This window comes from Salmo trutta, chromosome 1 (genome assembly GCF_901001165.1).
Source record: "Salmo trutta chromosome 1, fSalTru1.1, whole genome shotgun sequence".
In the NCBI taxonomy this organism is placed as follows: domain Eukaryota; kingdom Metazoa; phylum Chordata; class Actinopteri; order Salmoniformes; family Salmonidae; genus Salmo; species Salmo trutta.
The window spans coordinates 31,157,283-31,182,288 of record NC_042957.1 but is presented as its reverse complement, the minus strand read 5'-3'; the positions used below and the strand labels follow the sequence as shown (position 1 = coordinate 31,182,288).

At 42.0% G+C, this 25,006-nt stretch overlaps 3 protein-coding genes across 5 annotated transcripts; 1 reads left to right on the top strand and 2 right to left on the bottom strand.

Moving 5' to 3' along the window:
• Positions 1-2,147: 2,147 nt before the first annotated feature.
• Positions 2,148-11,458, bottom strand: ppil4 (peptidylprolyl isomerase (cyclophilin)-like 4). Its single transcript, XM_029753394.1, has 12 exons — positions 11,351-11,458; positions 10,853-10,985; positions 10,632-10,749; positions 10,346-10,488; positions 6,623-6,719; positions 6,307-6,423; positions 5,924-6,048; positions 5,712-5,778; positions 4,463-4,574; positions 4,191-4,281; positions 3,831-3,960; positions 2,148-2,929 (listed from the first exon to the last, which is right to left on the bottom strand). The coding sequence occupies exons 1-12, from the start codon at positions 11,418-11,420 to the stop codon at positions 2,756-2,758; spliced, it is 1,377 nt and encodes a 458-aa protein (XP_029609254.1). The 5' UTR covers positions 11,421-11,458; the 3' UTR covers positions 2,148-2,755.
• A 209-nt stretch (positions 11,459-11,667) lies between these two features.
• ginm1 (glycoprotein integral membrane 1) lies at positions 11,668-15,121 on the top strand. 2 transcript variants are annotated; one of them, XM_029753409.1, is made up of 8 exons: positions 11,668-11,892; positions 12,286-12,357; positions 12,451-12,550; positions 12,642-12,796; positions 12,947-13,106; positions 13,235-13,455; positions 13,551-13,714; positions 14,233-15,121. In XM_029753409.1, exons 1-8 carry the CDS (start codon positions 11,782-11,784, stop codon positions 14,339-14,341), a joined length of 1,092 nt encoding a protein of 363 aa, XP_029609269.1. In that variant the 5' UTR covers positions 11,668-11,781; the 3' UTR covers positions 14,342-15,121. The 2 variants fall into 2 exon arrangements, with proteins under 2 accessions (XP_029609269.1, XP_029609276.1); XM_029753416.1 differs by having other exon boundaries at positions 11,670-11,871.
• A 2,403-nt stretch (positions 15,122-17,524) lies between these two features.
• Positions 17,525-24,956, bottom strand: katna1 (katanin p60 (ATPase containing) subunit A 1). Of its 2 annotated transcripts, none has more exons than XM_029753214.1 (11): positions 24,750-24,956; positions 24,213-24,375; positions 23,963-24,108; positions 23,407-23,569; positions 22,924-23,039; positions 22,682-22,787; positions 22,413-22,571; positions 22,139-22,265; positions 18,822-18,956; positions 18,575-18,701; positions 17,525-18,308 (listed from the first exon to the last, which is right to left on the bottom strand). In XM_029753214.1, the coding sequence occupies exons 2-11, from the start codon at positions 24,372-24,374 to the stop codon at positions 18,110-18,112; spliced, it is 1,440 nt and encodes a 479-aa protein (XP_029609074.1). In that variant the 5' UTR covers position 24,375; positions 24,750-24,956; the 3' UTR covers positions 17,525-18,109. The 2 variants fall into 2 exon arrangements, with proteins under 2 accessions (XP_029609074.1, XP_029609064.1); XM_029753204.1 differs by having other exon boundaries at positions 23,407-23,590; positions 24,750-24,955.
• Between the last annotated feature and the right edge of the window lie 50 nt (positions 24,957-25,006).

Below are 25,006 nucleotides of genomic sequence, written 5' to 3'. Positions count from 1 at the left end.
CATCTACTCATGGCACCTCCTCGAGTCGTTGAAAAATCGTAATTCCGTAAGAAAGTAATCCGAAGGGGATTAATATTAATCGCGTAATGTAAAATACATAAATGTGAGAGTGAAGAAAAGACAGTATGTTATGCCACACCATCTTTTATAGTGACAGGTCCCATGGTACAGTAAGGGTGTGGTGTGACTGTAAACATCTTTGATATTAAGCATCTCAATCACACAGCGTGAAGGGGAAGGAGTTCCGATAGGTCGTTTGGCGACCTGTTACGAAAATGAAAGAGAACAATACTTGCATGCTCTCTCACTCAGTAAAAGTTCAAAACAACCCCTTCCTTATAAGGAGCTTCAAAATGGCATCTCATTCGGAGAAACAACCAAGTATGAAATGATTTGTGAAATGTCAAATGACTAATTATGGTGAATGTTGGCTGGGGTCTCTCATGCTTTAATTCAGGGAACTCCGAGGGGGCTAGAAGTGGTGGCCCACAGTGTTGCACAAGGAGAGGCCCTGTGGAAAACTCAATGACTGTTAGCTAGCTACACATGCACCCCTCACTGTGCTATTCTTCTATGTCTGCCAAGGCTGAAAACGTTATTCTGAACACTTTGGGTCAGGGCTTTATCGAATTACATCTAGCTTGCCTTTGGTTTTTCACACACATGTCCCTAATATACTTCAACACATGATTTAGGTTGGGCTAACTGATACCCTCTCTGACAGTACTGCCAATATACTGACCAAAAACAATTAAAACTGTACCCAAAAGAGGATACCTCATTTATGAATGTAGCCCACACAACTTTCATCCTGCATGGCTGCCTCCAACTTCTTATATCACTCAGGGAGTTGGAAGGTGAGTAATCATCAGTGTTGTAGTCGAGTCACTAAACCTCGAGCCCGAGTCAAATCCCCTGTGCTTGAGTCAGAGTCGAGTCACGACACCCTATGGCTGAAGTCCGAGTTGAGTACAAGTCACCAATGGTCAAGTCCATCAATTTATAATAGATCTTATTATACAATTGTTTCTAGTCGCCACCCGATGGCAGTATACTCCCTCATGAAAAAACAACTAATGTACTAATTATCATTACCTCACAAGTTCTACACAATACCTGTTTAACTACTTATTTACTACATATATGAATGGTAAGTCCGGCTGTCAGCTAATTTTTTGTAATCGCCCACTGATATTTCTGTATTTTTTTTTATTGCAGAGTAAAAAATTTAAATGGAGACTTGTCAGAACCTGGCTATGAGATGCAGGGGGGAAAGTGGGAGGTGGGTAGAGCGAGACGACAAATTCAAAGACAGCATATTTGTCTATAATCAAGGGGAGAGAGAGACAAATAGCTAGACTGTTGTTTTACCATTAAACTTAATACTAGTATTGTTTTCAATTTTAAAGCAGTTTGTGTTTGTTAACCAGGCAAAACGAAATAGTAGGCTGGTGACTGGTGGTTATGGGGAAGCAAGAGAGTTGCTTGTGCGATGTGTTGCCTATGATTGTCGGAGCCGGAGCAGAACCTGCCTGCCCACAATCATCACTTGCTCCCTTGCAGCTCACCAGCTGATGTAGGCTGTGTGTGGCGTGTCCTTTCACTGCCAGATAACAGAACCCTTGTTGCTCTGCGCATCCAGTGCTGCTAATATTCTCCTTATCATAGTACCCTATCTAGTCCAACTGCAAATACAAGTCACGAGAAGGCGAGTCACCAATGCTCGAATCAGAAGTCATGAAAGTCTGGACTCCGTCCCGACTACAACACTGGGTATCATGCTATTTCAGTGACATACGTCTTGAACTCATGGGGAGGATGACACAGGGAATCCCCTCTGCAGTGCATACAGACAACTCACGCTTTCCATGCCCACTACCCAGCTAACAATTCTAGGTACAGAGAAAGTTTTTGTAATATTACCCTTGATGTTCCCCTAATGTTTGAGTGTCTAGTTTTCCGTTAGTTGAGGGAACATTCTATGTTAGCAAAAACCTTAAAACAGTTTTAGCATGTTTTGGTGTTAAAATTGAGAATGTTCCTTTAATGTAAAAAATTACTTATCTAGAACGTGTTTACAATATTCTCAGAATATACAATGTTCTAGACGCGTTTTAAGAACATTCATGTGTCTGAGGGTTAAAGTTGTGGGAATATTTGTTAGCTGGGTACATTTATTTACCTTACAAAAGCTGCAAAACAAACTACAGTCAAAAGGTTAAAATATGGACAAACATGGTGGGAAATCATTCACCTGACCATGAATAAACAGAGAAAGGGGGGTGGGGTGTAAGTCAAACCAAAATACAAATATACTTATAGAACGTTACTGACTGGGGACTTAGTTATGTGTGTATGGAGACTGATTTGGAAAATGCTGTGTAGACCTAAATACAGAATGTTGCCCTATAGGAATCGAGCAGTTCAGGCTGAAATGTTTTATTATTCATAATGAGCAGTGTTCTCAGGTTATGTAACACTGTGTTACTTCCAGGTAATTAGGGTAAACATCCCAGGATATTTTTTCCCCCATGTAATGTGAGGGCTGAGTCCCTAGTGCTGCTCTCTCAGACATGGGTGGTGGTGGGGTAGTAGGGGCCACAGTGACAGGTATCAGGGCGGTCCAATTCCATTTCAATTTAGTCAAATCATGAAATTAACTGACATTTATTTTTCAAAGAGGATTTTCCAATTCAGTATATTGATGGGGAGTTGAAATGGAATTAGCCTCAACCCTGTTCCACTCCCTCTCTTGTCATCGGCGTCTGCTCCTCTCCTTGTCTTTAGACTTCTTGGGTGAGCGACTGCGGCTCCTCTCCGGGCGGTGCTTTTCACGGGACTTGCTGTGCTTGTGGTGGCTGTCTCTTTCCCTGGAGTGAGAATGCTGCCGGTCTGTCTTTTTCTCCCGCCTGGGCTCCTCACTGTTCCACTGTAGGTATAACATTGGGAGAGAAAGAGGTTTGACAAAGGTTCAAGAGAAATCTTTGGTGGTGCTCAAAACAAAGCTCTGTGGAATGACTCAGTATAGCTCGAGTGACTGGTGCCACAACTGCTGAAATGACAAGCCATTCCCAAATTACATGAGTCATGCTTACTCTAATGCTCTTACTGAACATTATTGTGAAAGAAGGAAAACAATTACCGTAAATTCCGGACTATAAGCCGCAACTTTTTTCCCAGGCTTTGAACCTCGCGGCTTAAACAATGACGCGGCTAATATATGGATTTTTGCCGCTTTCAATTTTTTTCTCTCCAAATAAACACATTCTGTGACGTGCTCAGTTTTTTGGCAGCATGAAGCTTTCATTAGACCAATGAAATTGCCGAACGGGTTAAGGTCAAACAACTTTTTTGTTTACTGTTTAGATTAAATCGAGCGCTCTCAAACTTCCCATCATTCTGATTACGGTAGTCATTTTGTCATCCTCATCATGGCAAAGACACGGAGAAATGCATATGATGCAGCTTTCAAGTTGAAGGCGATTGATCTGGCTGTTGGAAAAGGAAATAGAGATGCTGCACGGGAGCTTATTCTTAATGAGTCGATGATAAGACGTTGGAAACAGCAGCGTGAGGAATTGACTCAGTGCAAAAAGACAACTAAAGCTTACTGCTAATTTTTCATTTTTTGTTACAAGCCGTGTTTCGTTAAAGCCTGTCTAAAGTTCATTTGTTTCAATGTACCGGTAGGCACCTGTGGCTTATAGACATGTGCGGCTTATTTATGTTCAAAATAATATATATTTTTTAAATTCAGTGGGTGCGGCTTATATTCAGGTGCGCTTAATAGTCCGGAAATTACGGTAGTTCAAAAGTTATTTTTGGGCGACCTTGGATTTCTTGGATTTCCTGGTGTCCTCGTCATCTGAGTGATTGTGTTTCTTATCCTTGTGTTTCTTTTCAGCATGCCGTTGGCTTGTTCCTTCTTCCTCTTCCTCTAAAAGCAGGTCGTACTTGGAGCTTTTGGGAATGTTTAGAAAAACTTGAGGAAGTAAAGTGTGTAATTCCAAGTTTGCCAAGTCTATCAGAGAAATGTAATTTCCTCCAACAGAGAAATGTCTTCACAATAGTTTACCTCTCTCTGTCCTGATAGCTATGTGAAATAGTGCACAGTTGAGTTTAAATATTTTACACTTTAACTCATTCTCCTTTACATATTGAATAGCAAATATAAACACATTTAAGGATACTCCTGCTTAGGTTTGACTTTATCCTTAAGAGCTAATTTGGATCCCACGTCTTTTTCATAGGCCTTGAAGTCATCCTTTGTATACTTTCCACCTAGAAAACAAAAGACCTTGTGAAGTTCTCTACTTCGCAGAGGTGAATGAGACATCCTTTAGTTTAAGTGCCTTATTAGGGCTTAATTGAGTCTCTGAAAGTATACATAACGCATACTTTATGGAACACACAAAACCTTGAAATAAAAGTCCAAGTGAGTTATGTTTTAATAAGTGTTTACCTTTGCCTTTCCATTTGATCTTTGAAACAGACTGGCTGAAGTCCACATGTATGCGCCTGTCATCTATGAGCACGTTGTCCATCTTGAAGAAGGCCTTTTCACAGTCCTCCTCCTGTGCACAGAAAGGACATCAATTGCATCTAAAAAAGGGTCATGTGAGCCCTTATGGGTCCAGTGAACAAGGGAATTAATTTCAGTAAACAAAACCATATGACATTTCAAATGATTTCATTTGTACCCTCTCAATTCTGACTAACTGGTGCCATCTATTGATATGTTGCACAACTGCAGTTGAATTGTTCAAAAAGGAATCTCTATCTTTATATTTCTGTCTTGATTTGGATGCTGAACAAAAATATAAAACGCAACATGCAACAATTTGAACGATTTTACTGAGTTACAGTTCATATAAGGCAATCAGTTAATTTAAATGAATTCATTAGGCCCTCATCTATGGATTTCACAACTGGGCAGGTATGCCCTGGGAGGACATAAGCCCACTCACTGGGGAGCCAGGCCAAGCCAATTAGAATTCGTTTTTCCCCACAAAAGGACTTTATTAGAGACAGAAATACTCAGTTTCATCAGTGCCTGGGTGACTGGTCTCAGACGATCTCGCAGGTGAAGAAGCTGGATGTGGAGGTCCTGGGCTGGCGTGGTTACATGTGGTCTGCAGTTGTGAGGCCGGTTGGACGTACAGCCAAATTCTCAAACATTTTGTTGGAGCTGGCTTATGGTAGAGAAATTAACTTTCAATTCTCTGGCAACAGCTCTGGTGGACATTACTGCAGTCAGCATGCCAATTGCACAATTGCAAAACTCGAGACATCTGTGGCATTGCGTTGTGTCAAAACTGCACATTTTAGTGGCCTTTAATTGTCACCAGCACAAGGTGCACCTGATCATGCTGTTTAATAAGCTTCTTGATATGCTACGCCTGTCAGGTGAATGGACTATCTTGGCAAAGGAGAAATGCTCACTAAAGGGGATGTAAACAAATTTGTGCACAACATTTTAGAGAAAAGCTTTTTGTGAGTATGAAACATTTCTGGGATCTTTTATATCAGCTCATGAAACATGGGATCAACACTTTACATGTTGCATTTGTATTTTTGTTCAGTGTACTTATGAACCTGAGTGGAGCAATGTTCAACTTTTATTTCCATGCACAATCAAAATAGGGCTAAAATTATTTTACGATAACTTATGGTACAGAAAGCAATCACGTGAACACCAAACCAATACACACCTTTTCAAACTCAATGAAAGCATAGCACAGAGACTCTCCTGACTTCCAGTCTCTGATGATCTCACAGCTGTAGCAAAATAAGAACATGTTAATCATGGTACAGTTCACCAACATTCAATATTTAAATTGGTTAGGACTAGGTCTATTTAAAATTAAATATGTATCGTAATGTTATGAGGCCAGTATGTTGAAATAGACAGGGTCTATTTTACCACTTAATAAGTCCGAAGCGGGAGAAAATGATCTCCAGGTCCTCATCTGTGGTCACAGGGTTCAGCTTACACACAAACAGCACATTCTCAGGAGGTTTCACTTCCGCATCAGGGAGATCACCCACCTACACAAGCACATACACACGTCAGTGTCTCTGAAATCACAAAACTCTTATAAAACCACCATATAATGTTTACAACACTAATATGTTCACTAGCTAATTAACTACTACAGTAGAAGTACTGTTGGGTTCTTCAACAGCAATCTGTACTAATAAGTGATAATGTTGAGTGTTACAAAATCCCTTCTGCCATCCCTCCTGAAAGTATGGACATCCTCTACAAGGCTAAGTGGACCGAACCACAAGACCCCCCCCCCTCACCATCTCCAGCAGGATGGCCTGGGTCTTGGCCTCCTTCTCCTTCAGCAGCTCATCCAGCTCCTCAGCCTTCTTCCCATCTGTGTCGTTGATCACTTCATCAGCTCCAATACGACCACTCTGCACACCAAAGAGGGGACTGTAAGGTTAGACGTCAAAAGTTGCATCGTTCATTGTTTTCTGGTACCGAAGACAATAATGAACTAACTTAAACCGTATTCTTTTATATTAAAGTAATATCGTTTACAATACTTTTGCTCTGAAAGGGAGATATGCATTGCTTTTAATTCAATGGTACAGAAAGTGTCCAGTCACACACATCCAGCTGTTCCTTAGTAGGCTCAGGGGAGCGGTCAGGCACGGGCAAGTCAGCGGGGTCATCGAAAGGGTCTTCCAGGATCACAGTGTGGTTTATTCTGCAATGACAAAACAAGTATCATACCTATTTTCTCTCCACCTTATACTGGGATGTCTATCTGAGTAGGTCATTATATTGACACCACTCTAGCAGGGTTTAACGTTTGGAAAATGTGCTGCCGGACATTTGACCAGCCTAATTTTAAAGCTACAATATGCAACTTTTTAGGGTGACCTGACCAAATTTGCATAGAAATGTGAGTTATAGATCTGTCATTGAAAGCAAGTCTAAGAAGTGGTAGATCTGTTCAGTGTGTGCTATTTCTATGCTTCCCACTCAAGTTTCATTTTAGAGAGTGTTTTACTTTCGGTTTTGTACACCAGCTTCAAACAGCTGAAAATACAATATTTTTGGTTCTGGAAAATATATTTCACAGCGGTTTAGATGGTACAATGATTCTCTACACTACACTTACACGTTTTGTCACAAACTGAAATTAGGCCAACTATTAGAATTCTTGCAAATAGGAAATGATTTCTGCATATTGCACCCTTAATTTACCAGACATTTGAGAAATTTACCGGACCCATACACATTGGGTGCGTAATCTGATTAGGGCGTCCACCCACAGTGGTCAGACTGACAGAAATCGCATTTAGATTACAGTAATTCATATTAACAGAACATGCAAGTCGAGGATGCAACGATGTGCAGTCCTTCTAATTCTGATGCGCACTTTGAAGATGTTAGAACAACTGTCCACTTTTATTTTTCCTCAGCCAACAAGATGAGTAACAAACAGCAAAATCTCATCTACACTGAACAAAAATATAGTTACAGTTTAGTTCAGGCACGACTCCAACACCCTCATCAAGTTTGCCGTTGACACAACATTGGTAGGCCTGATCACAGACAACGATGAGACAGACTATAGGGAGGAATATCAGAGACCTGGCCGTGTGGTGCCAGGACAACAACCTCTCCCTCAACGTGATCAAGACAAAGGAGATGATCGTGGACTACAGGACAAGGAGGACCGAGCACGCCCCCATGCTCAACGACGGGGCTGTAGTGGAGCAGGTTGAGAGCTTCAAATTCCTTGGTGTCCACATCACCAAACAACTATCATTGTCCAAACACACTAAGACAGTCGTGAAGAGGGCACGACAAAGTCTATTCCCCCTCAGGAGACTGAAAAGATTTGGCATGGGTCCTCAGATCCTCAAAAGGTTTTACAGCTGCACCATTGAGAGCATCCTGACTGGTTGCATCACTGCCTGGTATGACAACTGCTCGGCCTCCGACCGCAAGGCACTACAGAGGGTAGTGCGACCGGCCCAGTACATCACTGGGGCCAAGTTTCCTGCCATCCAGGACCTCTATAACAGGCCCCCAGAGGAAGGTCCTAAAAAATGTCAAAGACTCCAGCCACCCTATTCATAGACTGTTCTCTCTGCTATTGCACGGCAAGCGGTACCGGAGCGCCAGGTCAAGGCCCAAAAGGCTTCTAATCAGCTTCTAAAAAGGCTTCTAATCATCTACCCACAAGCCATAAGACTCCTGAACAGCTAATCAAAGGGCTACCCAGACTACCTATTTTACGCTGCTGCTACACTCTGTTTATTATCTATGCATAGTCACTTTAACTCTACCTACATGTACATAATACCTGAATTACCTCAACTAACCGGTGCCCCCGCACATTGACTCTGTACCGGTAGCCCCTGTATATAGCTTCGCTATTTTACTGCTGCTGTTTAATTATTTTTAACTTTTATTTACTATTTTTTTTACTTAACACTTTTCTTAAAACTGCATTGTTGGTTAAGGGCTTGTAATTAAGCATTTCACTGTAAGGTCTACACCTCTTGTATTCGGCGCATGAGACAAATACAATTTGATTTGATTTCTAATGAAATCATTAAATTGAAATAAATAAATGAGGTCCTAATCTATGGATTTCACATGACTGGGAATACAGATATGCATCTGTTGGTCACAGATACCTTAAAATGTAAAAAAAAAATAAAGTATGGGATGTATATGGATCAGAAAACCAGTCAGTATCTGGTGTGACCACCATTTGCCACTTGCAGCGCGACATCGCCTTTGCAAAGAGTTGATCAGGCTGTCGATTGTGGCCTGTGGAATGTTGTCTCCTCTTCAATGTGTGTTTTGAAGTTTTTTTATTTTATTTAAACTTTATTTAACTATGCAAGTCAGTTAGGAACAAATTATTATTTACAATGACGAGTTGCGTTGCTGGATATTGACGGGGACGGGAACACGCCGTCATACACGTCGATCCAGAGCATCCCAAACGTGCTCAATGGGTGACATGTCTGGTGAGTATGCATGCCATTTCCAGCTTCCAGGAATTGTGTACGGATCCTTGCGACATGGGGCTGTGCATTATCATGCTAAAACATGACATGATGGGAGTGGATGAATGGCAAATTGCCATCGATAAAATGCAATTGTGTTTGTTGTCTGTAACTTATGCACGCCCATACCATCACCCCACCGCCACCATGGGGCACTCTGTTCACAACGTTGACATAAGCAAACCGCTCGCTCACACAACGCCATACACACTGTTTGCCATCTGCCCGGTACAGTTAAAACCGGGATTCAGCCGTTTCAAGCGTGCCAGTAGCCATCGAAGGTGAGCATTTGCCCACTGAAGTCGGTTACGATGCCGAACTGCAGTCAGGTCAAGACCCTGGTGAGGACGACCAGCACGCAGATGAGCTTCCCTGAGACAGTTTCTGACAGTCTGTGCAAAAATTATTGAGTTGTGCAAACCCAATGTTTTATCAGCTGTCCGGGTGGCTGGTCTCAGACGATCCTGCAGGTGAAGAAGCCGGATGTGGAAGTCCTGCGCTGGCGTGGTTACACCTGGTCTGCGGTTGTGAGGCTGGTTGGACGTACTTCTCTCTAAAACAACAAATTCTCTAAAACGACCTTGGAGGCGGCTTATGGTCGAGAAATTAACATTCAGTTTTCTGGCAAAAGCTTTGGTGGACAGTCTTGCAGACAGCATGCCAATTAAAAACTCCCTCAACTTGAGAAATCTGTGGCATTGTGTTGTGTGACAAACCTGCACATTTTAGAGTGGCCTTTTATTGTCCCCAGCACAAAATGTAATGATCATGCTGTTTAATCTGCTTCTTGATATGCCACATCTGTATACTGTACACGTATTGATAAATAAGATACATAACAAATATACTGTACACATGCGCCAATTTCATTTCACTAAGTAATGCAAATTAACCTATAGACCAATAAGAATGACCAGTCAAATGTATTTATATCGACAGGTATTTACATCAATAAATAGGCTAAAAAGCATTATTTTTTAAATTAAAAATCCCTTTGCAAAATAATGATTTTTAGCCTATTAATTCATGGAAATACCAGTCGATGTAAATGCATTTGTCTGGTCATGCTTATCGGTATATAGGTTAATCTGGCCGGTGCCAATTTTATTTATCGGCATTTCTATTTATTTATTTTAAATCGACCAAAAGCAGGCTATTACCGTCTTACGGAAACCCTGCACTCTAGGTATTCATGGAACAGTAAATGTTTATAATTATTTTTTTGGTATAAAATTCTATTCTAATCTCCCTCTAAAATTGCTACATTCAAATATGATTAAAGGAAATTCAATTTGCTGACCTGATATCCTGAAAAGGGATGAAGTCCTTGTCAACGAAGGTCTCATTGATCTTGGCCAAGACGTCCATACCCTCTGACACCTCTCCGAACACAGTGTGGACCCCATCCAGGTAGTCCAGGTTCTCACCAGTGGTGATCAGGAACTGGGGACCAAGGAGATTGTTACAGCACAAATAAAAGATTTCAGATGCTTGCCATCTGTCCTACCTGAATCAGTAGGCTAACATTGTGGCTTTCAAACTGATAGCAGTTAAATACTGAGGAGGTGGATGGCAGTTTTACCAACCTGAGAACCATGTTGGTCACTGCCATTGTTCACCATGGACACCATCCCCTTCTTTCTGTGTTTGATCCGTGGGTTTTTCTCTGCATCATAGAAGCGGGCCTGGTCTCCATATAGTTTACTGAGGGAATAGAAAAGAAATCATCAACATTCCTGTGAGATATAAACAACAGCTGTGATGATGATTTTGGACAATGCTGTTTATGCTGAGGAAGAGGACTTACCCATAGACAGATTCTCCACCACGGCCAGTCCCAGTGGGATCTCCAGTCTGCACAATAAAATCTCTCTGGACATTGTGGATAAGGCAGTAATTGTAGAATTTGATTTTGCATAACTTCAGGAAATTCAGGGATGCTAGAAAAAAAAAGGAGCTGATCGTCATTATGAAAACACATCACATTCATAAGGCATTAGGATTTCCTTTCCCTGAGTTGCAATGATTGTGCCACGTCAATCAACACAGCGTGAACTATCAGACGAAGTGTCCCCAAAGCAATCCTATATTTTTAAATGTTTGTTGGCTAGCCGAAATATAAAATGAACAACAGTTAGCATTTGCTATCGCTGGGCAAATGAATGGTTGGCTATCTTGTTACCTAGCACTTGCTAGCAGCAACTTAAAAGGCGATATTTGACTTTCTGAGAAGCTTTAATTATTACGAAATGTAGGCTGTGTTACCAAATATTAGCGTTGGAAGTGTTGGTGCATGTTTTCTTACTTTTAGGCCTTTCTTCTGTAAATAAATCAATGACGATATCACCCAATGTTGTTTCAAGAAGAACCGCCATGTTTGCAGGGTGACTGCGCAGCTGCGCACGCGCCCTTGTTTGATTCGATGCCACTTGGGTGTTGTGGGGGTATCCACTAGTTACCACAGCCACAAAGTCTATATGGTAAAAAAGTACGAAAACAAAAATATTTGTTGTCTTATTTTAAGGTTAGGGTTAGGTATAAGGTAAGCCACGTGGTTAAGGCTAAGGTTAAGTTTAGGATTAGGTTTAAAATCACATTTTAAGAATGTAACTCGTAGAAAGAGGCGGAGTTTATGACTTTGTGGCCGTGGTAAAGTAGTGACGACCGTGTTGTTGTTTCCTTTTATCAGACTGAAAATAAGTTTCCTGCAAAATATTTTTAAACGGCCGATCGAAGATGGCGATGAAACGACCATCAAGTTATGCTCTATTTTTACTGTTTATGTCGTTTATTTTAGCTGAGTCTGCACCTCGACAGTTGAACACGGTAGGAGACGAATTTAGCACGGTACTAGACTAGATAGCTATAAAAAAAATTTTTTTTAATAAAAATAAACTAGTCTAGATAACGTCAACTGTTAGCTGGTCAAATCAACAAGGTAACGTTAGTCGTAACTATGTTTACCTGCTGTGCTGAATGCAGCTAACTAGCTAGTCAACTAATATTGGTAGGTAACTAGCTGGCTAATGATGCTAACGTTACCTTTGTTGCTATCTGACTCACTGCAGCTAGCTAACTAGCTAATGTTTATATCCGGATAGCATGAGCACAATACAAGCAAGGTTGAATGCCCTGAAGTGTCACTCTCAGGGGTCCTGATGTTTTGGTGAATAATGTTATTTACCTAGCTAGCTAATGTGTATATCATGTTCCTCTTTCCCATTCATGATTCTCACACAGGAAAGCATTCTGATCAATGTGACAGCAGGGACATTGGATGACACAAATGTGCAGGAGTCCAACAACTTGCAGGTAAGCTATAATATCCAGAAGTTGTCTATTAATAAGCCTGTCATAATGGTATTGAATAATAACATAATCAAATCAATACATTTACCTTTTCAGATCAACCTGAATATTTCAGTGGATGAAGAACAGGTGCTTATCAATGACATCCCTGTGGAGTTGTCAGGGGTGACTAGGTTGAACTGCCAAGCCTTGCTGTGTGAGTAGTGAAAATGCTTCTGCTGCTTATAACTTAGTTACAGAACTGCATTATGCACCTGATTAACGCAGCTTTTTTACTCTGTTTACAGTGGATACCATCAATGGCACCAGTGAATTTGAATCTGGTGACTATGTGTCCACTGTCACCCGGGTGATGGTGAGCCAGAATCGCCTGTGGAGTGATTCAGAAGAGGTGGTTGCTCTCCAGGTGTTCAGCGAGGTCATTGAGATGGAGGGGAAAAAGGTCAAGTTACTTGATGGAGAAAAGGACAAAAAAATAATTGTGTTAGGATATTTATGTCACAGCTAAAGGATCATATTTTCACCATGGTGGGTGGTACAATGATGGGAAATCTGTGATCTTATGGCTTTTGTATCCTTTTCTATCATTTAGGTCCAGCAGCCAGAAATGTGTGAAGTGAAGATACTGATGAGCCCCAATTTCCAGAAGCTTGCTCAGTATACCAACACCTACCCCATTGGACACAGTGAGATTTTCAGGATCCCAAGGGAAAATGATGTGGTCATCACAGATCCAACAAATCCTAAAAAAGGTATGCAAGAATAACTGTTTTCGTTCTCGTACTTTTACATGAAAAGGACAAGTTATCTAAATTCCATTACTAAAGTAGTGTTCCTAAATTAGTTTGTGAATGGTAATGTTCCACTTCCTTCTGCTCAGCTGAAGACCAAGTGATGTCCCATACCACCATTCATTACCCTCTGAAGCATGCTGACACCACCCAGGAGGAGATTGCTGCCCCAGGCAAGCTCCCAGAGACTCCCCTCCGCATGGACCCAGACTTGTTGTATAATAACAATGATGAGGATGATGAGTTGGGAGGGCTGTCGGATGAAATGCAGACAGAGGCACCGCTCAAAGAATCCATCTCCTCTTACAGTGTAAGTAAATTGGACATCATATCCAAATCAAATCCACAAAATACATTTTTTAGAATGTGCTCGGAATGTGCTTTGAAGTTTGAATCTGTTTGCAGGCCATGTGTCGATGGGTGGAGGAGGTGAGGGACCGCCTGCGACGCTTCTGGTCTGAGTCCTTGCCCCTGTTCTTCTTGGTCATGTGGGTGGTGGTGATTGGTGTGGTTGGGTCAGCGGTCATTGTCAAGATCCTGGACATGCTCTTCCCAACATGTGAACACAAGTATGTTTTCACATAGGTCCTGTTGCGCCTGCTTACATGATTGTTGTAGAATTGAATGAAACATTGCCAGGTCAGTATGCAGGATTTGTCATTGACCACACCTTACTGCCAAGACCATTTAATGAGGCACATCAGTCTCTCATCTTTTCTTAATGCGGCAATCAGCAGTAGTAACAATAACAAAGTGTCTTCCCCACCTGTTTTGGTAAAAAGCTGAGGGATGGGGCTGGAGAAATGTAACCACACTCAAATTCATAGACGGAGGAATGGATGCAAGGACTGAACATCCATGCTAATGCTATCAAAATTACAGATTGAACCAATGTTTGTTTACAAACATTGGAGTATACTTTGGGTTCTGATGGGGCACGACAGTTGAACTAAGCACATATTTTTCAAGAATCAATGGGTACATATTATTAATGATTGAAGTTTAAAATTGGAAGTAGTAACTGCTGATTGCACCTTTTTAAGTGTGATTTTTACCAGGAAAATTAATGTTGTACTTTTTCCTCTAGGGGAATTTTCCATTTAAATCCTGTGACTCTGATGCCTGAAGATGAGAAACACACCCTGCTAGAGAACATTGAAATAGAGGCAGAGGAAAAAACCTTAAATGAAAACTGATGAAGTGGAGTGAGTCTGATTGCAGGTGTTGACAACACAATGCATTATGTGGTTAGAGAAACCATAATCTTTTTGTAGCACTTATTAAAACATGCATTGCATACACATTATTTGCTTTATACCCTCTACTCAAAACATGAATCTGAAATGTTAATACTGCAAGCAGATCATACTTATGGACCTAGCTACCTACTGCACACTTACTTTTCATATTATGATTGTGTTACCTCAGTTACAATATTACTTTGTGTTAAGAAGTTTGGATCTACCGTGGCGGCAGGTAGCCTAGCGGTTAAGTGTTGGGCCAGTAACCCGAAAGGTCGCTGGTTTGAATCCCCGAGCTGACTGTGAAAAATATGCCGATGTTCCCTTGAGCAAGGCACTTAAACCTAATTGCTCATGTAAGTCGCTCTGGATAAGAGCATCTGCTAAATGACTAAAATGTAAATATACCACACGTTAATATTGATTTCTTATTGGTTTATTTTTTATTGCTCAGTTCATAATATTTTATCATTCTGACTGGAGGATTGAACTGAGGATTTGGTGTTTGTCTGCATGTAAGACAAACAGCTTTTATTTATTGTTTTTTGAGCCAGTACATATGTCAAGGCCTCACCTATACATTAATTGTAAAAGGATCAAAAACAAAAAAATATTGAATGTTGCTATTGCATTTTGACTGAGCTCGACTCTGGGCTGCGGTAAAGTCCATAAAATGGATAGGAAGGCCTAGTCTTGCATCCATAAGTGCAGAATAAAGAATGATCAAATATGAAATCTCCTTCTAACCATTTCAATTGATAGAAAAGACAGTTCCTACAGTGGCGTGACCTCTGGGGCATATTCACTTGGCTCTCTGTCACAGAAGATACAGATAGACCTAGAAAGTATAGAATGGACATGGACTGGAGAGAGATTCATGTCCAGTCTTTACATTCCAGTTCACTCTGGAAACATTGCACTCACAGAATAAGCCCTTGCTGCTTAATAAATGCCTGTTTGTATGCATTTTAACTTAACTGAAATGTATGAATACGGTTAATGGATGTTCTTTGCAATTAATGAAAATGGTGACACTTATAGGACCTTTTTTTATAAAGCGCATCTTATCTCAGAATATACAGTGGGGAGAACAAGTATTTGATACACTGCCGATTTTGCAGGGTTTCCTACTTAAAGCATGTAGAGGTCTGTAATTTTTATCATAGGTACACTTCAACTGTGAGAGACGGAATCTAAAACAAAAATCCAGAAAATCACATTGTATGATTTTTAAGTAATTCATTTGCATTTTATTGCATGACATAAGTATTTGATACATCAGAAAAGCAGAACTTAATATTTTGTACAAAAACCTTTGTTTGCAATTACAGAGATCATACGTTTCCTGTAGTTCTTGACCAGGTTTGCACACACTGCAGCAGGGATTTTGGCCCACTCCTCCATATAGACCTTCTCCAGATCCTTCAGGTTTCGGGGCTGTCGCTGGGCAATACGGACTTTCAGCTCCCTCCAAAGATTTTCTATTGGGTTCAGGTCTGGAGACTGGCTAGGCCACTCCAGGACCTTGAGTTGCTTCTTACGGAGCCACTCCTTAGTTGCCCTGGCTGTGTGTTTTGGGTCGTTGTCATGCTGGAAGACCCAGCCACGACCCATCTTCAATGCTCTTACTGAGGGAAGGAGGTTGTTGGCCAAGATCTCGCGATACATGGCCCCATCCATCCTCCCCTCAATACGGTGCAGTCGTCCTGTCCCCTTTGCAGAAAAGCATCCCCAAAGAATGTTTCCACCTCCATGCTTCACGGTTGGGATGGTGTTCTTGGGGTTGTACTCATCCTTCTTCCTCCAAACACGGCGAGTGGAGTTTAGACCAAAAAGCTCTATTTTTGTCTCATCAGACCACGTGACCTTCTCCCATTCCTCCTCTGGATCATCCAGATGGTCATTGGCAAACTTCAGACGGGCCTGGACATGCGCTGGCTTGGGACCTTGCGTGCGCTGCAGGATTTTAATCCATGACGGCGTAGTGTGTTACTAATGATTTTCTTTGAGACTGTGGACCCAGCTCTCTTCAGGTCATTGACCAGGTCCTGCCGTGTAGTTCTGGGCTGATCCCTCACCTTCCTCATGATCATTGATGCCCCACGAGGTGAGATCTTGCATGGAGCCCCAGACTGATTGACCGTCATCTTGAACTTCTTCCATTTTCTAATAATTGCTCCAACAGTTGTTGCCTTCTCACCAAGCTGCTTGCCTATTGTCCATCCCAGCCTTGTGCAGGTCTCCAATTTTATCCCTGATGTCCTTACACAGCTCTCTGGTCTTGGCCATTGTGGAGAGATTTGAGTGTGTGGACAGGTGTATTTTATACAGGTAACGAGTTCAAACAGTTGCAGTTAATACAGGTAATGAGTGGAGAACAGGAGGGCTTCTTAAAGAAAAACTAACAGGTCTGTGAGAGCCGGAATTCTTACTAGTTGATAGGTGATCAAATACTTATGTCATGCAATAAAATGCTAATTAATTACTTAAAAATCATACAATGTGATTTTCTGGATTTTTGTTTTAGATTCCGTCTCTCACAGTTGAAGTGTACCTATGATAAACATTACAGACCTCTGCATGCTTTGTAAGTAGGAAAACCTGCAAAATCGGCAGTGTATCAAATACTTGTTCTCCCCACTGTAGTTAGACCTACTCTTCTCCCAGTAGCATATTGGCTGGTTTGCCTCAAAGAAGGCATGACCAAAATAGAATTGTATTAATGTGATTCAAGACTAGGCTTCTGGTTGACGTACGCATGGCATTGAATGAGGCCTTGGCACATTGACTTTCTGCCTCAGCAGAACTTGCAGGAGAAGCCCTAGTAGTGAATGCAGTTGGCGGTCACAGAAACAGCTTCATAGAAGGAAACTGCATGCTGATTTGAACTTCAGTGAATGGGTGAAGAACTTATGTTATTTTACCATTTTGTTGCTTCTCTGGTGCCTCAATTCCATTTCAGTCTTGTGTGTTGTACTGAAGCATGGGAGCATGACTTGTGTGCATAATGTATTTTCATTCTAATCAAACTACATTGAATACCCAAATGCTGCTCAATAAATGTTTCTGTAATGTTCGTGACATTCACGCTACACAATACAGCCAGGTTACATGCAAATAAAGCACATGGAAGCCTTGTCAATGCAAGTAATATTTGACTTTTATAGCTTTATTAAGACATTGTTAGTGTTCTATGATTGGTATATAAATTCACATCCACAAAATGTGGATAGAACCAGTTGGTCCCCTAAATACATATTTAGAAATTAAATCAAGTGCATAAAAAAAATTCTGGTAGTGTAACTTTGATTAACTGATAGCAGTAGCACATCTGATAAAACCCAAAGACACTGGATACTTTGGTAGCAAAGGTGTTCAACTGAAATAGAAAGGACCATAGAATGTGCCGTCATGAGACCTGGTAGTGCAAATGAATGAACTATATAACAGCCAATCTACTAGTGTAAATTGAGCTATAATAAAACAAATCAGAGAATCATTTGGTTTTCAACAGTTCCAGTTCCAGCACTCCTGGGCCATAATAGAACAGCTTACTTAGGTGCATGGTTACCCTACTTCAAGGCATTTCGCATCGCCTAAGATATAAATAATTTACAAAGAAAGGGAAACCATGACAGTTCAATTATTGTTCCCAGAATATCAACTGAGCATCCCACCAAATCCCCTGCAGATTTGAGGCGCTGCAGGCTTCCTGATTAACTCTCAGCAGGAGCCAAACTCTTCAATCCACTTCTCATACTTCTCTAGATCGGAAGCTGATACAGACTTGGACACTTTCTTCAGAGAAGACTCAAAGTCCTCCATGGTGGTGGGCATGTGCATCTCGGCTCTGGAGATGTTACGGATCTCCTCTGGCGTCAGCCCCTCGATCCTTCGCCGCATGGCCATCAGAGAGGCGTCCCTACAGATGTAATGGAGTGTTTACTAAAGGCAGTGGAACACACCTGACATTACTCTCATATCACATAAGGTTAAGAGTGGTTCATTCCACATTATTTCCTAATTGAAGAGGCATCTCGTTTTCAAATCAGTGATAGTCTCAGCTGAATAATTGTATTTGAACAAATACACAAGACTAATCTATTCAGTGTTTATTTACGACTGGTTTTTGTTCATACATTTTTTTTTTTACAAAAAAACAACAAACCTGAAAAGTAAAGGCCTTACCTGCACACATTGGTGATGTCTGCTCCTGAGTAGCCCTCACTCTGCTCTGCTATCTTTGCCATATCCACATCATTGGCCAGCTCCAGCTCCTTTAGATTGATCCTCAGCAGCTCCACTCTGCCCTTGGCTGCAGAGAAAACAAGCCATAATCACACCATTGTGAACATAAATATAAATATATATAAATAAATATATAAATATATATAAATAAATATTTCAGGAAAACCGTGTTCCAGTAATTGTTGACCTGAAGGCAGAGGGATGTAGATTCTCTTCTCCAGACGTCTCCTCAGAGCCTCATCGATGTCCCAGGGGAAGTTAGTGGCTGCCAGCACCATCACCATCTTAGAGGGATCCTCATTATCTGATGCTCCTCCCACACCTAAACAGCATAAAATCCCATAAACAATCAAATCGATATTATCACTGCTATGTATTTAGGGTACAATCTATTGGGCAAGAAACGTTGTAGAGACATGAATAGTGCATGTACCAGTGGTGCATGCACCAGTGACTCAGTCTATAAAAAAAAAAGTGGTCAGATGAAGCAGATGCTAAACTACAGGACTGTTTTGCTATCACAGACTGGAACATGTTCTGGGATTCTTCCGATGGCATTGAGTACACCACATCAGTCACTGGCTTTATCAAGAAGTGCATTGAGGACGTCGTCCCCACAGTGACTGTACGTGCATACCCCAACCAGAAGCCATAGATTATATGCAACATTCGCACTGAGCTAAAGGGTAGAGCTGCCGCTTTCAAGGTGCGGGACTCTAAACCGGAAGCTTACAAGAAATCCTGCTATGCCCTGCGACGAACCATCAAAACAGGCAAAGCGTCAATACAGGGCTAAGATTGAATCATACTACACCGGATCCGACCCTCGTCTTATGTGGCAGGGCTTGCAAACTATTACAGACTACAAAGGGAAGAACAGCCGCGAGCTGCCCAGTGACACGAGCCTACCAGACGAGCTAAGTCACTTCTATGCTCGCTTCGAGGCAAGCAACACTGAGGCATGCATGAGAGCATCAGCTGTTCCGGACGACTGTGTGATCACGCTCTCTGTAGCTGACGTGAGTAAGACCTTTAAACAGGTCAACATACACAAGGCTGCGGGGCCAGACGGATTACCAGGACGTGTGCTCCAGGCATGTGCTGACCAACTGGCAGGTGTCTTCACTGACATTTTCAACATGTCCCTGATTGAGTCTAATACCAACATGTTTCAAGCAGACCACCATAGTCCCTGTGCCCAAGAACACTAAGGTAACCTGCCTAAATGACTACAGACCCGTAGCACTCACATCCGTAGCCATGAAGTGCTTTGAAAGGTTGGTAATGGCTCACATCAACACCATTATCCCAGAAACCCTAGACCCACTCCAATTTGCATACCGCCCAAACAGATCCACAGATGATGCAATCTCTATTGCACTCCACACTGCCCTTTCCCACCTGGACAAAAGGAAGACTTATGTGAGAATGCTATTCATTGACTAAATCTCAGCGTTCAACACCATAGTACCCTCAAAGCTCATCACTAAGCTAAGGATCCTGGGACTAAACACCCTCTGCAACTGGATCCTGGACTTCCTGACGGGCTGCCCCCAGGTGGTGAGGGTAGGTAGCAACACATCTGCCACGCTGAACCTCAACACTGGAGCTCCCCAGGGGTGCGTGTTCAGTCCCCTCCTTTATTCTCTGTTCACCCACGACTGCATGGCCAGGCACGACTCCAACACCATCATTAAGTCTGCAGACGACACAACAGTGGTAGGCCTGATCACCGACAACGACGAAACAGCCGGGTGGTGCCAGAATAACAACCTATCCCTCAACGTAACCAAGACTAAGGAGCTGATTGTGGACTACAGGAAAAGGAGGACCAAGCACGCCCCCATTTTCATCGACGGGGCTGTAGTGGAGCAGGTTGAGAGCTTCAAGTTCCTTGGTGTCCACATCAACTAACTAGAATGGTCCAAACACACCAAGACAGTCGTGAAGAGGGCACGACAAAGCCTATTCCCCCTCAGGAGACTAAAAAGATTTGGCATGGGTCCTGAGATCCTCAAAAGGTTCTACAGCTGCAACATCGAGAGTATCCTGACTGGTTGCATCACTGCCTGGTACGGCAATTGCTCGGCCTCTGACCGCAAGGCACTACAGAGGGTAGTGCATATGGCCCAGTACATCACTGGGGCTAAGCTGCCTGCCATCCAGGACCTCTACACCAGGCGGTGTCAGAGGAAGGCCCTAAAAATTGTCAAAGACCCCAGCCATACACTGTTCTCTCTACTATCGCATAGCAAGCGGTACCTGAGTGTCAAGTCCAGGACAAAACAGCTTCAACAGTTACCACCAAGCCATAAGACTCCTGAACAGGTAATCAAAGGGCTACCCGGACTATTTGCATGGTGTGCCCAACCCCTCTTTTTACGCTGCTGCTACTCTCTGTTTATCATATATATGCAGTCACTTTAACTATACATTCATGTACATACTACCTCAATTGGGCCGACCAACCAGTGCTCCCGCACATTGGCTAACTGGGCTATCTGCATTGTGTCCCACCCACCAACCCCTCTTTTACGCTACTGCTACTCTGTTCATCACATATGCATAGTCTCCTGAGTGACACAGTGGTCTAAGGCACTGCATCGCAGTGCTAGCTATGCCACTAGAGATTCTGGGTTCGAGTCCACGCTCTGTCGCAGCCGGCCATGACTGGGAGACCCATTGGGCGGTGCACAATTGGCCCAGCGTCGTCCGGGTTAGGGGAGGGTTTGGCCAGCAGGAATGTCCTTGTCCCATCGCGCACTAGCGAATCCTGTGGGCCGGGCACAGTGCACGTTGACACGGTTGCCAGGTGTACAGTGTTTCCTCCGACACATTGGTGCGGCTGGCTTCCGGGTTAAGTGGGCATTGATTGTGTCAAGGGGTAAACATTTTTTTTTAAATTGGAAAATGACTCAAGTGAAAGTCACCCAGTAAAATACTGAAAGTATTTGGTTTTAAATATACGCATGTATCAAAAGTAAATGGAATTGCTAAAATGTACTTAAGTATCAAAAGTAAAAGTATAACAATTTCTAATTCCTTATATTAAGCAAACCAGACAGCACAATTTTTTTTTATTTACGGATAGCCAGGGGCACACTCCAACACATAATTTACAAACCAAGCATTTGTGTTTAATGAGTCTGCCAGATCAGAACCCCTCTTTTACGCTACTGCTACTCTCTGTTCATCATATATGCATAGTCACTTTAGCCATACCTACATGTACATACTACCTCAAATCAGCCCGACTAACCGGTGTCTGTATGTAGCCTCGCTACTGTATATAGCTTGTCTTTTTACGGTTGTTTTATTTCTTTACCTACCTATTGTTCACCTAATAACTTGTTTGCACTATTGGTTAGAGCCTGTAAGTAAGCATTTCACTGTAAGGTGAAACCTGTGAACACCTGTTGCATTCGGCGCACGTGACAAATAAACTTTGATTTGATTTAATTAATTTGGCCTCCAAATTAAGCAGAGTGGCTGCTGTTACTGTACCATCCATCTGGACCAGCAGCTCTGCCTTCACCCGCCGGCTAGCCTCATGTTCCTCTGACGTTCCTCTGCGGCTGCACATGGAGTCAATCTCATCAATGAATATGGTGGTGGGGGCATAGAACCGGGCCTGTTCAGAGGACAAAATAAAACACTGAATAGAGCCACACCTCAAAAACAGCCTTATCACATTTTCGTAATATGATGCCGCCGGTTCTCTCTTTCAGGAAGAAAAATGTACTGCACGGGCAGAGGAGCTGATGAGGCAGAACCTTACCATTTCAAATAGAATGCGGACCAGTTTTTCAGACTCTCCTCTGTACTTGGAAGTGAGAGTAGAAGACGAGACGTTAAAGAATGTGGTTCTGCACTCTGTGGCGACAGCTTTGGCCAGAAGAGTCTTTCCTGTGCCTGGAGGACCCACCATAAGCACACCCTAAAAAAAAATATTGCACATGGATACACCACATATTAGCAAGGCATCATATCAGCTCTTCCAATCTAAATAATTTATAAATCAAGTGGGCCTTGGGCTTCGATGTATACCTTCCACGGTCTTCGTATTCCTTTGAAAAACTCTGGCATCCACATGGGTAGCACAACAGCTTCTTTCAAAAGCTTTTTTGCTTCTTCCAAGTCTGCAATATCATCCCTATAGGAATTGGAAAAAATATATATTTCCTGTTAGACAACCCTTACAACGAGAAACATATGTTATATTTTTAGGATAATCCTGGAGGTTAATGATAGCTGTTCAGAGAGGTTAATTGATAGCCAGTCAAACATACCATTTGACATTGGGGTTCTGTGATATGATGTCCCTCTCCAGGGCCTCAATAAGGTCTTTGTCATATCCTTGCCCGTCAAACCGCTTCACCTCTTTCTCTGAGACTTCAGCTTTGTTCTGCAAGGCAAACATACAGGAAGATTGTCAGCCCTGAGGGGGCTCACTGTGTAGCAGAGGCTCGCTCTATTCCAGGAACCAGACTGACAAGGTGGTGATGATGATTTTAGGTAAACACAGAGTGAACAATGTTTGGTCAACAGTGCAAATAGCTTTCAAGTTAAGGTTGGGCAATGCCAGGCAAAGCATTAGACATTTTCCCTGGGACAGTGATCATTTATAAAATTGAACCTTTATATTTTCGTGAGTTTACAATGAAAAGATAGACCACTCCTACCACAAGGAGGATTATGTGTGTATTATGTAAGGGTGTAACAAAGAACCTTTCAGTCCCTATTTGAGCCCTTGATGGTACATTGTCATTTACCTTGTCGTCTTTTGGTTTGGCCTCTTTTTTTTCCTTGCCCTTCAAAGGTTTGGCTCGGTCCCCATTGGCCCCACGTGGTGACTGGCGATGCTGAGCCCGTACACCGGCCACACTCAGGCGGTTGTTGTGTGGTTTACTGTCTTTGTAGGGAACCGGGGGCCTCCTAACCGGAAGAGGAGAGGATCTTTAAGGAAAGAAGGGAATAGTACATCAATCAGCCTAAGCACTCCAAATAATACTTTTAGGTTCAGCTATTTTGTATCTTAAAAGATGACATTTGGACATCAAGTGGGTACCTTTGTGAGTGCTGAAAGAGAGAGCAGGCCACTACCAGGCACTCTGATCACTAATCTCACTCATATGACTGGATCATTAAGTTATTTTCTTCAGACAAACAGCTTATTCTCCCCTCTTACTAACCAAAGTGCACACCCCATCAGATACTAATGCAAAGACATGAAAACAACTTGAATATATTTCCCCAGTAAATGAATGACTGGGCCTCTAAATATATACACTACAATATAAATGTGTGTGAAAGGAGTCCATGCTGTACCTGCGCTCTACTTGTACAGGCCATATGTCATTAATGCCATCTTGATTACTTGGTGGTTTGGATGGGGTGGTCTCCAGTTGAAAACTTTCTAGAGTTGTCATTATTTCTTGAACCTGATTGTTTTCTTCGTTTATCTCTTGCCATACCTGTAAAGAGATGTCAATAGCAACATTAGGAAGTAACATTTGCTGACCAAAACTCTGTTCCAATCAAACTTAGGTTTAAAAATGACAAAGGTCATAGATTTTACCTGTTGCCATTTTTGTTGGAAGCTACTGTCCCGTACTGTGAAAAGGTATTTCTTGATTTGTTCAAGTACTCCCCGATAACAAACAATAGCAGAACTGTAGTTCCCAAGCAATGCGTACTCTCGAGCAAGTTTCACGTTTTCATTGATCTCATGCAGACTCATTCTAGAGAGATGAACATTTTATTAGATAAAGTGATGTTTTTTTTGTGATGTTAAAATGCAGTTCCCTCCAGAAGGCATGACAGAGATCCTGTAAAATAAAACATTAATGGCACAAGATGGACATGAAGATGCCAGCTGTGACAGGGAATTGAATGATATCTGACTGTTAGCTTAGCATAACTTGGCTAGTTTGTTAACTAACACGTTTCAGATGAACGAACGAATACCACAATTTAGAAAATACTATAAATAAAACTAGCAAAGGTATTTGTTACATAACGTTACTGGCACATAAAAACACATTTCATGTCAAATGAGCAACTACAAACTAACTCCCAAACTTCTTTAGCATGCTAGTTTGCTAGCTACACCCACCTGTTGCATTGATGGAAAAAAAAATACGACACAAAAAGTGTAGAACCGCACCCAAAGACTGAAACAAATCGAGTCAAGCGTTTAAAAATGGCAAATATATATATATAACGTTAATTACATTTATTTTCGTCTGACAAAAGAGCTAAAACCACTCCGAAGCCCGACAACACGCCCGCCTATGAACGTTTGAAGCTGTCAATTCAGGCGTCATATCCTGAACTGGAATCAGAAATAAAACGGCACTAGTAGCAGCAGCA

Bases quoted from the DNA above. Each gene is read 5' to 3' on its own strand.
- ppil4 (XM_029753394.1), bottom strand. From the start codon at position 11,420: ATGGCGGTTCTTCTTGAAACAACATTGGGTGATATCGTCATTGATTTA. The intron at 5,779-5,923 runs GTAAAATAGACC...ATTTTGCTACAG, and splicing joins CGCTTCGGACTTATTAAGTG to CTGTGAGATCATCAGAGACT. The intron at 3,961-4,190 runs GTATCCTTAAAT...CATTCCCAAAAG, and splicing joins AAAGTCAAACCTAAGCAGGA to CTCCAAGTACGACCTGCTTT.
- ginm1 (XM_029753409.1), top strand. From the start codon at position 11,782: ATGGCGATGAAACGACCATCAAGTTATGCTCTATTTTTACTGTTTATG. The intron at 12,358-12,450 runs GTAAGCTATAAT...TTACCTTTTCAG, and splicing joins AGGAGTCCAACAACTTGCAG to ATCAACCTGAATATTTCAGT. The intron at 13,715-14,232 runs GTATGTTTTCAC...TTTTTCCTCTAG, and splicing joins TTCCCAACATGTGAACACAA to GGGAATTTTCCATTTAAATC.
- katna1 (XM_029753204.1), bottom strand. From the start codon at position 24,374: ATGAGTCTGCATGAGATCAATGAAAACGTGAAACTTGCTCGAGAGTAC. The intron at 23,591-23,962 runs GTACAGCATGGA...CTTTCCTTAAAG, and splicing joins CCTGTACAAGTAGAGCGCAG to ATCCTCTCCTCTTCCGGTTA. The intron at 22,266-22,412 runs GTAAGGTTCTGC...TCCTCTGAACAG, and splicing joins TCCGCATTCTATTTGAAATG to GCCCGGTTCTATGCCCCCAC.